General features: G+C 45.5%; 1 protein-coding gene across 2 annotated transcripts in view; it reads right to left on the bottom strand.

The window, feature by feature from the left end:
• Positions 1-12,679, bottom strand: part of GALNT12 (polypeptide N-acetylgalactosaminyltransferase 12) — a 35,510-nt gene extending 22,831 nt beyond the window's left edge. For both annotated transcript variants that reach the window (XM_072958978.1, XM_006204057.3), the window contains exons 1-2: positions 12,253-12,679; positions 693-862 (exon numbers count right to left, since the gene is read on the bottom strand). In XM_072958978.1, the coding sequence (XP_072815079.1) occupies positions 693-862; positions 12,253-12,617 (535 nt within the window). In that variant the 5' untranslated portion in view covers positions 12,618-12,679. The remainder of the gene's footprint in view (positions 1-692; positions 863-12,252) is intronic.
• Positions 12,680-13,935: the final 1,256 nt, after the last annotated feature.

The following is a 13,935-nucleotide window of genomic DNA, read 5'->3' as shown; positions in this document are numbered from 1 at the left end:
GGCCACCTCCCAGACTTCCCTCCTCCCCCTTCCTCTCCCCTCCCACCTGACTCCAAGCCTCTATCTCTCACCTGGGCCACCTCCACAACCCCCAGGCTTCCCTGCAGAGCTTGCCAGTACCCTGTTCTCCACACTCCAGCCCAGAGGGATCCCCCAAAGGGCAAAAATGGTCTCCTGCTTGAAATCCTGCCTTGGTTCCCCCTGCCCTCGGGGCAGAGTCCCAAGCACTCAGCCTTGCGTTTAAGGCCTGCAGCCTCTCCACCTCCCTTCCCTCTCCTCTCCTGCTGCTCCCTGAAGCAGCTGGCCCTCCATCCTTCCTGAACTACTTGCAGTCTACACAATTCAAGCAGCACTGGCAGGCTTTCCATATTCTGTGCCCTCCACCAGAAGTGCTCTCCCTCCACATTCCTCCCTACCTGCAAACCACCCAACCTTCAAGACTAAGGTCAACTCCCCATCCTGAGCACCCAGGCAGGGTGAGTCCCTCTTCTCCACTGTGTGGTTGAGCCCTCTGCCATCACGACTGCATTCCCCAACCTGGCTCTCAGTTCCCGGAGGGCAGGGACTGGGCACAAGGGGACATAGGAAGCCTGTCCTTCCAGGCCTGTTTTGATGCCCCATGCCACACTCTCACCTCCTAGGCACTGCCACAGAAGGACAGGCTCCTCCAGGGGCCCACGACAGGGGCTTACCTCGATCGCTGTAGTCATCTACAAGGATAACTTCTTCTAGCAGGGTGTCTGGGGACGTCTCGAGAACACTGTAAACTGTCCGAAGGAGAGTTGACCAGGCTTCATTATAAAATGCTATGACGACAGATGTCGTGGGCAAATGATCATAATCATATTTCTTCTCTTTGCACCTGCAAATACAATACAGGAATCAAGACCCCACCCTTGCCTGTGTGCCAGGCCCAGGCTGGTGCTAGGGATGAAGCGATGAAGGGGACATAGGTCACAGTCTCGGGACCTCCCCTTGGGGAATGGCAAGTAATCTGCTGGGATCTTCCCGAGGCCCCCCAGCACCGTGTTCCACCAGGACCCCAGTAGATTATAAAAAGGGTTCTAAAATGACACCCAGCAAGCTTGAACTGCAGGATACTGGTTTTAAGCTCTAAAATGATTTTCCGATTTGCACAACATACAACTAAGGAGAATCAGAAGGGAGGGAGACTGTTGCTTCTCCCCGCCCAGCAGCTCTCCCACCCATCCACTCCTTTCCAATCCCACTGCCAGGCCTTTGCTCAGACTGCATCCTCTGCCGGGAGTGCCCTTTCCGCCCTTCCCTGGTTGCACACTCTGTCCTCTTGACCCCACCTCCTCTGGGAAAGCCCGGGACCACCTGTGTGGGGCAGTGCTCGCTCCTCCTTGCCCCTCCAGCACCCTGCCCAGGCATCACTCTCAGTGCTCCAGAGCTCACCATCCCCTGGGTCTCCCCCACCTTCTTCCAGCATCTTCCCTACCCTGCATCCCAGCAGTGCTTTTGTTTCCAGTCAGTGCACAGAATGCATAAACTGGAACTGTGGGTAGGATGCATGAACATTCCAGGAAGGGCTCTGTAGAGGACACTGACTGCCCCCCAGCTCCCACACCACCCCGTTCCATTCTGTGGCAGCCTCATCATGGTGAGGGGAGGGCTGAGCCCACCCATCTCTCTGGGATTAGGGTTTGACTGGCAGTGACACGAACCAATTAGCTTCTTCTTTCTTTAGTAGGGTTTTCTGTTACTTTGCACAGAAGGTTCACTGTTGACACAGAATTCTCTCCTCTGAGTGACACTCCTCCAGTGTCGTACCAGGGACTGGGCAGTTCCTAGAAATGAGGACATAGCTGACAGCAAGACAGGGGAGGAACAGAAACCCACAAGGGATATCAGAGGGACCAGGGTTTGAATGCTGGGCTGGTTAAAGGCTAGACCAAGGGATGGACTAGAAATTTGAGAAGAAGATAAATGCTAAAGACCAGACAGGCTCCTAGGGCAGAAAGTAAAGTTCTTATAGATAAGCAGGATGGCTGATCAAAGAGATGGAGAGCCAAGCAGGGTGAGGCTAATGTCTGTTGACTGTCTACCATGTGCCAGGCACAGTGGGCCTGTGTCAGTTAGTCTACAAATACGTTCTGATTACCTACCATGTGCCAGACAGGCAAAGCCCCTGCTCCCACAGAGCTTACAATCCGGGGGAAAATAAGCAAGCAAGCAAACTATCAATAATTTCAGAAAGCTATGGTGCCAGGAAGAAAAGGAGAGTGCTGAAACAGAGACCAGCTACAGAGGGGAGGGGGAAACGGTAAACGGGCAACCACAGAACAGGCAATCAGGGAGCGCCTCTCCAGGAGGTGACATTTAAGATCAGACCTGACTACCGAGGGACTCAGTCCCACAGAAAGCAGAAGAAAAGCCCTTCGTGTACACAGCTCATTTCTTTGTGTGCTTTTCCTTTTATTATAAAAAATTTCAAACATGAAATAAAGTAGAGAAGACAGTATAAGAAACTCCTGTGTTCACCTAACTTCAATAATCCTTAACATGTGATGGCTTGATTCGCCCATGTCCTCATCCACGCCCCATACCAGACTATTTTTAAGCAAAATCCAGCATATTGCAGCATCCATAAATATTCCAATATATATATATATCTCTAAGAGATAAAGATTCTTTTTCATAATGAACACAATATCATTGTAACACTTAAAAAAACAAGCAGTTCCTTAGTGCTATCTCATCTCCAGTCTACAAGTTTTCATCTAAGTTACCGGGAACCAATAAGAAAGACAACTGCTATCAATTGTAACTGTAGGATGCACTGATTTGAAGAGACATTCAAATTTCAGAAATTTTAAAACATTTTTTTAAAGGGCCTTAGAATCAATGAAATGTTGTACTTTAACTCTCAAAACCTCTTCCTATGTTAGTACTTACTGTTCCTATTTTAAAGATAAGGCTCGGAGAGGTGGGGTAACGTGGGCAGCTCACAGGGTGTATATGTACTTAGCTGAGCTCCTTGTGTCCAGAGATCTCGTCACAGGGTTCTGGCTCGTGCCTTTGACCCTGCAGGAGGCTCAGGTGAGCCACTGGCATCTAAATAAAGATGCTGGCATCCCATCTTCCCAACTAGCTCTCCCTCCTGCCAAGACACAGGCAATTTCTCCTCTCCTCTCTCAGGGTCTTCCAAGGAGCGTCAGGTCCCTCTTCCCAAATCCCAGGACAGCCTCTGCAGAGGGCTCAGAGGCTCCCAGGCAGTGGCTGAGGCTCTGCCATCACTGGAGTGCTTTCCACATGAACAGGCTTCTACTATGAGGCTCTCAGAGGAGGGCTGGCTCTTCCTTCCTGCCCCCTTTACTTTCTCATCCTGCTGCATCAGAAGGCCCAGCTCTGGGCACCTGAGGAAAAGTCAGCTGAGGTGGGAGGCATGATCTCTCTTGTGTCCTAAAGCAACAGGGCATCCCCACCAGCCAGAGCCAGCAGGACTCGAATCCTTGGACACCCTGGGCTTCCGATTCATGGAAGTGGTTACTTTGCTCCATGGAGGGGAGGCCAGCCACACTCAAGGGGGAGAATTAGGCTCCTTCTTTTGAAGGGAAACTGTCAAAGAATTTGCAGGTATGTTTTAAAACCACCACACGTGAACAGAATGCAGCAAGAGTGACTGTATGTGGCCTCCAAGCCACATAACACTGAAGTTTCCTCCTTGTTCCTCCCGTGCACCAACACACAGGACAGTCAGCACAAACTTTCAGCATGTGACGCACCATCCCAAAAGCAGATCCTCCAACCCCCATTAGGCCCTGAGATGACGAAAACTGGCAAGCAGCATTTTGACTACAGTCTCATAGAGACCCCAAAGCCAGAACCACCTGGCTAAGCCACCCCAGCCCCTGACCTGCAGACATTCTGCGAAATAATCAACGTTTATTGCTGTTTTAAGTCACTAAGTTTTGTGGTCATAGACAGGCTGAAATAAATCACAGGGAAACTATCAGACAGCCCCAAACAGAGAAACATTTTATAAACCAACAGGCCAGTATTCTTTTAAAAAATGTGAATGCCCTAAAGACAATGAAAGTCTGAGGAACCATTTCAGACTACAGGAGACTAAAGAGACAGGACAACTAAATGTCCTACTGGACTCTCAATTAGATTCCAGGTCAGGAAGAAAAAGTCACTCTAAAAGGTGGGACAGTTGGAAACATCCAATATGATATAATTTCCTGAATTTGATAATCACATCATTGCATAATGAGAGAACGTCCTTGTTTTTAGAAAACACACACTGAAGTAACCAAGGATAAAGAATTATCATCTCTGAAACATTCTCAAATGTGTATAATATTATAGGATACAGATAAAGAAAAATTAAGCAAATGGGGCAAAATAATAGTGAGCGGGTCTAGGTGAAAGATATAGAGGAGACCGGCTATTCTTGCAAATTTTCTCTACATCTGAATTTTTCAAAATTAAAAGTTTAATACAAAAAGAAGGAAGAAAAAGGTTTAATGTTGCAAAGGGTGTACTTGTACAAACTCCAGCCAATTCTGATCTATATGTATCTCAATCTTAGTGGCCCTGACTAAGGTCCTCCCTCATTCATTCCCACCGCCACCCTCCTCCAAATATGTCATAGCAAATGGAACACACATACATATGTATATATAAAAACATTAATAATAGCGTCCGGATTTAATAAGCCTCTGAGTCCTAGACAGGGGCCATAGTAAAGCTACCATAGCCCACTAGAAGCATCAGAAAGAATTAACTGCTTGTACTACATGAAAAAAAAAACTTGTTTTTTGTGAAACCTAAAAATAAAGATCTTTTTATCTTTAGAAAAAAAGGTAAAGCTAAAATTTAGTTTCATCTATGCACAGGTCCAAAGAGAAATGAGTGGAAAATAAGGACAATGAGGTTTTCAAAAATAAAAATTCTTCAATTTAAAGAACTGTCTTTTAGTCTGAAATCACATCCTTACTGTTTTGGATTAAAATGTATTTCATCTCATGATGAGTGTAAATAGGAGAGTGGGAAAAGCTCTGCTTGACCAAATCGAGTTGGGGCCATCCATCGGCCCCTCCTCAGTGCTTTTGTTTATGTGTTTTCACTGCTCTGCAAAAATCAAAAGTTTAAGACAACTGTTCTCAAATGTACAGGTGGGCTATTTGTGTCCGCTTAGGTCACAAAGCATGTTGGGTACCACTTTAGCAACACACACTCAGAGCTTTAAAATGTTCCTCTTCTCTTCCATCTCATATCAATACATCTAAGCATATCTCACCTAAGTGAATAATCAGAGATACCCTGAAGGAGGCTTGTTGTAAAAATTTTTCTTTGTAACATTATTTATAAGAGCAAAAAGCTGTAAATAATTTCAAGAAGAAGTAGTTAAAGTATAGCTCAACTGCATGAAGAAACACTACATGGCCATCCAAAGTCATGTTTTCAGAGACTATTTAGCAGTAAAAAAAGAATGGCCATACTCTAAGGTTAAATCAAAAGAGCAGATAAGCTTATACAAATCTATAAACAGCATCATATCAGTTCTACAAACAACAGTGTGTGTGCGTGTGTGTGCACACACAAACAATAAACAATAGAAAGAAACATGCCAAAAATGTTAGCAATGGTGATCTCTGAGCAGTGGGATGATCACTGATTATTATTCAGTCCTTTATTTTCTTCAGCATTCCAAAATTGTTCTACAACGAACATGCATCATTTTTATAATCACAAAAAAGATTTTTAAAAAGCTGGATCACATTTCTTCTGCTCCCCATAGCAAATGTCTTCATTGAGCAATCATTTAATATTCTGTCCTCTTCTATTTTTTTGGTTGGCCTGGTATGGTTTCTCCTTCTTTAAAAAATCCCTTAAAGGCATTCACCTTCAGGAAGTTCAATATATCCTTTCTGAACACCTCTAAGTTTGCTGCCAGGAAAATTACTTTCCCTTTATCCTGAGTGATAAAAAGCTAGGCATCCTTCAGTTAGACAAGGGCAGCGAGGCATCACTCAGGGTTCCACTTTCACATAGAAAACGACAACAACAATAAAGATCAGAACCAAATTCACTGCTAAATCATGGTAAACCACCCTTTCTTAACTTTCTGATATAATCCAAGCGCTCACAAGGGCAGAGGCTGAATTGTGTTTTTCTCTGTGTTTTCAGCATGCTTTGTGTTTTTCTCTGTGTTTTCAGCATGCTTTGTACCACATGTGGTAATAATAGTGACAGTTACTGAGTGCCTACTACACAACAGGAAGTGTGCTAAGCACTTCATATGCATCATTCCATTTAACCTCCACAACAACTCTACTGGGTGGGGATTACCATAATCTCTGCTAGTACAATATATATGTCTAATGTATTTTATGGACATGAATGAATGGGTGTGGTAAATACCTCCTAATTTCCTTTTATGTTCATATTCAGGTCACCACATAAATATGTTTAAAAAAAATTCGTATTCTTTGTAGAGCAGACCAAGGAAGTCAATGTACACAGGTGAATTTTACCTGCCCAGAATACTTTCCCCTTTCTTTACCTTACTGCACTTTGGTTTCTTTTTCAGGAACCATGCCTCCTGGACTCTCATTCTGTGTGGTTTGTTCAGGACTGGACACACACACACATGTATACATATACACATAAACATACCCCTCTAGGAAGGTCACATGTCCCAAGCCTGACCAATCAACATTTTCCTAATGACATCAGTTGAGTCCCTGATTGCCCAGAATAATCAGAACCTAGTTCCAGTCCCAGGCTTTTCTGTGACAGAAGTCAATAAATGTCCTTTTATATTTAAGTCAGTTTGCATTGAGTTTTCAGTCACTTTCAACCAAAATAACCCTAACTAATAGAGAAAATAAGTCTCTTTTTTAAGTGAATATAGGAGTTTTACTCCCAGCAATATGAAAGATTGAAATGTCTGGGGAAACCCTCCAGGTATAGGACATGCAAAAAATTACTGATAAAATACTTTTAAAAATCTTTTAAATGCATGGTTCAGCTTATAGGAAAATAAAAGAAGTCCTTAGGGTCCAGGAACAACAAGAAAATCTATGAACCTAGATATCAGAGGTATCAGACACAGAGTATAAAATAAGTATGCTTACTATGCTTAAAAAAATAAAATAGGACCTAAAATGAATGATAAAGAAACAAGAATGACAGGCATAGTTAACTCAGTATAGACATCTCACAGCAATGGTGCCAGCCAGGGGACAATGGAATATTATCTCTAAATGTCAAACTATCAACCTGGAATTATATACCCAACCAAACTATCTTTCAAGAACAAGAACAAAACAAAAACATCTTCAGATAAATGAAACTGAGAGTTGACAACAACAACCTTGTCTACAGCAATTAATACATGATATATTTCAGGAATAAGGAAAAGAACCCGAGAAAGATCTCTGAGACCCAAAGACCACCCTTCAGAAAAGAATGATGGGCAGAGAAAATGGTAAAACTGTGGATAAATGTAAACAAATACTGCATTTTTAAAATGTGTAATGCATTGGTTTAAAAAGCAAGACAGAATTAAAATACTGGGGTAAAATGGCATACAAATTGGGAAGGAAGGTGATCAGTCTTAAAACATTCTAAGGTACTGATTAATTCAGACCTTTTTGAGTTAAATATGTACTTTCAAATATACCACTAAAGATAAGAAATAGATAATATAACTGCCAAATTAGTAGATAGAGAAAAATGGAATGAGAAGTTGGGGGAGGATCTACCACCTCAAAACCAGTATAAAAAAAAAAAAGAAAACTACACACACACAGGAGGAGCTTCAAGATGGTGGAATAGGATGTAGAGCTCACCTTCTCCCACAAATGCATCAAAAATACATCTACATGTGGAACAGTTCTCACAGAATACCTACTGAACCCTGACAGAATATCTTATACAAGTGGAACTACAAGGAAAATCTTGATGAAAACAGATAAACAACAAGGTCCTACTGCACAGCACAGCACAGTACAATACCTTCTAACAGTCTATAATGAAAAAGAATATATATACAACTGAATCACTATGCTGTACACCAGAAATTAACACAACATTGTAAATCAACTATACTTCAATTTTAAAAACATGAAGAAAAAACATAACAAACAGCATAAAATAAGATGGCATACTCAAACACTAAAGTTATCAGTAAGCATGATAAGTATAAATGGACATAACTATCCAGTTAACATCAAAGATTATTGGTCTGGATTTTGTTTTAATGACAACACAAAATCCAGCTACACGCTAATTAGAGACACACCTAAAACCTAAGGACACAGATGGAGTGAAAGTGAAAGGACAGAAAAAGGGATCAGGAAAATATTAACGAAAACTTAACGTGTTCTGTAGACCTAAAGTACTAATTCAAAGAATGAACACTCTGGTAACCACAAGATGGGTCTAATAAAAACTAATAAAATAGCCTCAGTTTACAACCTTGTTGGGGAAGCAAAAGAATCATTTGGTCTAATCTCCACATCACGTGTGATGTTTTTCCAAAGGTAGTGTTAAGAAAACAGACAAGTAGGCTATCTCTCTGCAAAAAGAGAGCTCCTAACCAAGGCCTTCCTGCCAACTGCAGCAAGACACAAATCCTTTCTTTTGCTGAATTACCTATTCAGAACTGTTTGGAGAATCTTTACCATCCTAGTACCCAAGTCCTAGTCCTTAAAGTCAGGTACACATCAGTAACTATAGCAGTAATAAGGCCAAAACCACAGTAAGCGTCCAAAAAATGAAAACACCTGCATGTAATATTTACACACTTTTTTAACCAGTGGTTCACAACTCCTCGGCAACAGCAGAGAACAGCTGACAACGTCCACACAGGTGGCGTCCCCATACACGGATGCTGTCACACCACCTTTCCTGCTAAACAGGTCAGAATGCAAATGAGAATGACAGTACAGTATTATCTCAAGGCTTCCCTGATTCATGGAAACTAAAACTTTCTGCCAGTGTTAGTAAGTTATCAGCAACCACCTACTTGTGACACACCTTACAACCGACTGTGATGTCACCACTAGTTTCAACTGCACTTGATCTGTTATTAATCCTCACTCTGTCTAATTCTGGTGTTCTTCCATACCCTCAAAAGCACCCACCCTTAATCTTCCAAGTGAGCAACCCACAGGCTCTAAGCCAGTAGCTTCCATCCCTAGTTGTACATCAGCCTCAGCTTAGGCCCTATCCACCAAAATTCTATTGAATTGTTCTGGGTAAGTTCCTGTATATAATTTTTAAAAGTCCCCCAAGGCCACAAACCCAGCTATCCGGCTTCCCACTTTGGCTGCTGCCATCTCAGAGTGAAAATTCCCTCTCCTGGCTTGGCTCAAATGAGACAGTCAGAGTTGTGCAAACCCTATACTTACTATACTACCAAGCAAGGATTCCTTGTCATTCTCATCCTCTTTCTCCTCCTCAATTCAGTGCTGTAACTAATAGGAAAAAAGCTGGGCACTAATCCACTGGCATGTGAATTACTAGCCTCACAGAAGGGCCGGGGTCTACATGTATTCTCAAGGAATTAGAGTCAACACTCAGAAGTGTCTCTGTTGGTCTGGCCCTGTCCAGGAGAGCAGACACGGTACCAAGGCTTGTGGACGCCAGGAACAACCAAGCCAAATAGTCCAAACTCCTTGCCTATGATAACAGGTTTATCCACTGGAGTTTAAAATGTGTGTGGGCCTTTGAACATACTCATGTTTGAATGTGTTCTCACCTACATACCCATAAGTATCTTTTTCTAAGTCTATTTCTGTATCTGGAAAAGTCTAGAAGGATACACAGCAAAATGTTAACAGTGGTTCTTACCAGGGTGGTAGGTTTATGGGTGACTTTTATTTTTTGTCCTTTTTTGCTTCTGTGTACATGCTAATTTTTCTACAGGGAACATGTATTGCTTTTATAATTAGAATAGATAAATAATTGCCTCAACCTTAACAGGGAGGAGGGAAGAAAAGACCTAGGTTCTAGATCAGCTCTGCCCCAGATCTCTGCGTTACCTTGGGGGCATGGCTTTTTCTCTGAGGTTAGACTGCATGCCCCCTCAGGGCCTCCTCTCCTATGACAGTCAAGGATCTTAACCATGCTTAGCGATTAGAGTTCCATCCCCACCCCCACCCCCATGACCCTGACTGCGAACTCCTAATCTGCCATTCTGGTTTCTCTGGCTGAATTTCAAGATCTTATTAGGTTCTCACCCCTGTGTGAACTATAATAAAAGTGAGTCTTCATGAAAGGCCCTGACCCTCCTCAAGGCCTGGACAGGCTGAGACCTACACAGAGGGAGCTCACTTTTCTCTCCAGCTAGGCAAGTATGACTCAACAGGCCTTGCTACAGGAATTTAAGGCAGGAGGCATTCACACTCCTTATCACGCTGGGTTTGGATTAACTTCCCAGGGTCAATGCAACAGCAGGACTTACAAGCAAATCCTGATAGGACACAGGGCAGCTGTGTCACCATGGAGACGGGATACCATAAGCCCCATGGGTCGTCCACAGTGTTTCACAACCTGGGACAATAAAGGAAGTTGGAAGCCAGAAAAGAAAAACTTTATGACCAATCCTTGAATGACTCTTAAAAGCAACCTCCTGAGTGTATTGTTAGCAAGTGGGAAGACAGGAAAAACTATTAAGAATTGAGGACACAGTATGCTCCCAGGTGTTAGGTGTTTTATTAATTCCTACATTGTGTTATTTCTACTCATCCTCTATTTTGCAGATAGGGAAATTGAGGCTCAGAGAGGCTAGGTAACTTGCCCAACATCACAGAACTGACGAGCAAAAGAGTCAGGATTTTATCTCACATGAGCTGGGTCTGGACCCTGAGTTGGACCTGAAAGCTTCCCCTAGATCTTGCCTCCATGAGCACCCTTGGAGTTTCAAGGAGATAAACATGTATTCAGCCATTTGGCTGAAGTGGGGGAACTGCTACCAACCCCAACAAACAAGCTCTACGCAAAAACGTTAACAGTGAAAATGCTTAAGGTAAAAGCATTGGCTAGGCATGAGCAGATTCTCCAATATAGAGGAGACAGTGAGGTGCAAATCCATCCAAACTTTGCCAGTGGTGGCAGAGGTGGGGCCTCCTGCAGGGATTCATGCTCTCTCTGGCCGAGGAGTCACAGAGCAGGTCCCTAAAATCCTGCAATCAGCACAGTGCCAAGGGGGCCAGGAGATCAGTCTCCCAAGGCCTGTTCTGCCACTTTCCAGCTGCAAGGCCTTGGGTGGGTCACCTGACCTCTCTGAGCCTATTTCCACACGTGCAAAGCAGGAATGACAAGGAGCAAGGAGGAGTGGCAGGTGCCTGGTGCACACAGGAGGCTGTCCCATTGGCTCCTTCCAGAACTCCCTCTCTGTGCCCTCTTTCCCTCAAAGTCTTTAAGGAGGCTCCAGTAGGGGACCCAGAAGGTCCTCACCAAAAGAGGAAAGGAAATAGAAGGTCAGGAAGGCCATCTTCCTTCTGCTAGCTTGTTCCCTTCTCACCTAAGCTGTGAGCACAACCCTTCCAGCCAGCAGCTCTAACAGGAATTAGGCCTCTGATCACACAGGTTCCAGGACTGTGTCACCCGGAGTGAGGTGGGCTGGACCACAGCCAGAAGGAGCCCTTCTCACCACCTGCTCCCTCCTGCCTTCCTCCACTTAAAGCTTAGGAAGGACTCCAACTTCCAGAGAGAGGGAAGGAGGCCTGCTACCTCTGACTTGCCCTTCTAGGCACCTTTCACCTCACCTGCCGGGCGCACCCTCTCCTCCTGGTTCATTCATGGGCCCTGGAGCACACAGGTGCACAAAGATAAGCGAATGAAGCCTGTCTCAAACCACACAGGTTCTTTGCTTTGCCAAGGCAAGACGTTAAAAGGGCAGAGCTGGACTGGGGGTGCCTGGGGATCCAGGACGGGCACCCAGGGGGTCTCATATTAAATCTGTCTCCTTAGCCCGGAGCCCCACACTTTTCAGGGCCGAATGACAGATTTTCTCAAGGGAGAGGGAGCCAAGCGACCACCTAGTAACAGATTTGTCAATTCTGAGATTTTTCTGTTTTCATTTTTTAAAACTTTCTTGCGCCCCCTGTCCCCAGCCATGGACCCTTTGCCCACTTCTGAGTAAGACTCAGTAAGAAGCGGGATCCCCAAGTATTTCGAGACCCTGGTTCCACCCCGTCACTTCACAGCCGCAGAAACTGAGGCCCGGGGACTCCGCGGGCAGTGCCCTCCCGCCACCTGCGGACTCACAGCGGGTTCCAGCGCTCGGGCAGGCGGCGGTGCAGTGAGATGCGGTCGCTGAGGTAGATGTTGATCTGGTGCAGCCGCACGCTCTCCTCCTGCAGGCGCAGCTCTTCTCCCTGGAGCTCCAGCCTCACCGCCTCGCCGTGCGCGCCCAGAGCGTCCTCCGACATCGGCGGCCGCGGCAGGACCGGGTCGCGCCGCCCGGAACGCGGAGTGCGCCGGAGTCCCGGCTCGGCCGCCCCGGCCCCGCGCCGCGTCCGCAGCACCGAGCCCAGCCCGGTCAGTGCCAGCAGGGCCAGCAGCACCAGCAGCGCCCCCCGTCCGCGCCGCAGCCCTCGCGGGCAGCGCCTCCACGCCGCGCGACCCCACATGCGCCCGCCCGCTGCGGCCAGCGACCGGCGCGCCCCGAGGCGGCGGAGCAGCCCGCGACCCGGATCCCGGAACCGCCGCGCTGCCCCGCCCCCCCCCAACCTGCGCACCGCCCCCTTCCCGCCGCGCCTGCCCGCCCGCCCAGGGAGCTAACTTTTACAGGGTCCCCACGCGGGCTCGCTAAGACGTGCACCTTCCTTGCGGGGCTGTATGTTTATTAAAAAGGTAGCGGCCGTAAAACCCTCAGCTCACTGCCTGGCACTTCTTGAGCGCTCCGTAAATGTTAGCCAAGTGCGCTGAGCAGAGTGCTACGAATTTCACTGCTGTTATCTCACCTGACCCTTGCAGTCTGGTAAGAGAGGAAATGTTGTGGAAAAATGTGTTACATCTCAGTTATGACAGCAACCTGGATCCGGCGAGAGACCAAGCAGCACTCGGAGAGTTGGAGAACTCAGGTTTATTATGCCAGCGGGCCCAGAAGAGTTAACACTCCAAGCTCTGGACCCTGTCAGTAGGTTTACACAGGCCTTTACAGGCTGCCAGTTTTACACTTTGCAACATCATATGCAAATAAAGCATAAGCTTGAGTTTCACTCAAGGCTTTTGTACATGCTGTTCTCTATGCTTGAAATGCCCTTCCCCACCTATCAAACTCTTACCCATCCTTCAAGGCCCTGCCAAAAGCCACCACCTCTATGAAGCCTTCAGCAATTCCACAGTATTTTAAGCAAATGTATTATTGCAAGATTATATCATCCTTTTGTGTGTTAAGATTCCACCAAAGAAACAAAACTGGTAGGAGATATATTAAGACATTTATTGTAAGAAATTGGCTTATGCAGTTGTGGGGACTGGTTAAGCAAGTCCAAAATCTATAGGGCAGACCATCAGAGTAAGACATGCTAAAACTCTGGCATAAGCTGAAGCTGCAGTCCACAGGCAGAATATCTATTTTCTAGGGCAGTATCAGTTCAGCTCTTGAGGACTTTAACTGATTGAATCAGGCCCACCTAAATAATCTCCTTTCTTAAAGTCAATTGATTGCAAATGTTAATCACATCTACAAAATACCTTCATGGCAACATCTAGATCAGTGTTTAATTGAGTAACTGAGGATTAAAGCCTAGCCAAGTTGAGTATCAAACCAACCCTGTCTATTAGTTTCCAAGGACTGCCATAACAAAGTACCACAAACTAAGGTGGCTAAAAACAACAGAAATTGACACCCTCACAGTTCTGGAGGCTAAAAGCCCAGACTTAGTCTCATTAGCAGGGACATGCGCTCCCTGAAGGCTCCAGGGGGAGAATCTGTTCCACATC

This window comes from Vicugna pacos, chromosome 4, assembly GCF_048564905.1.
Source record: "Vicugna pacos chromosome 4, VicPac4, whole genome shotgun sequence".
Classification (NCBI taxonomy): Eukaryota; Metazoa; Chordata; class Mammalia; order Artiodactyla; family Camelidae; genus Vicugna; species Vicugna pacos.
Note: the sequence above shows the minus strand (reverse complement) of the source record. Positions and strands in the feature narration are given on the sequence as shown.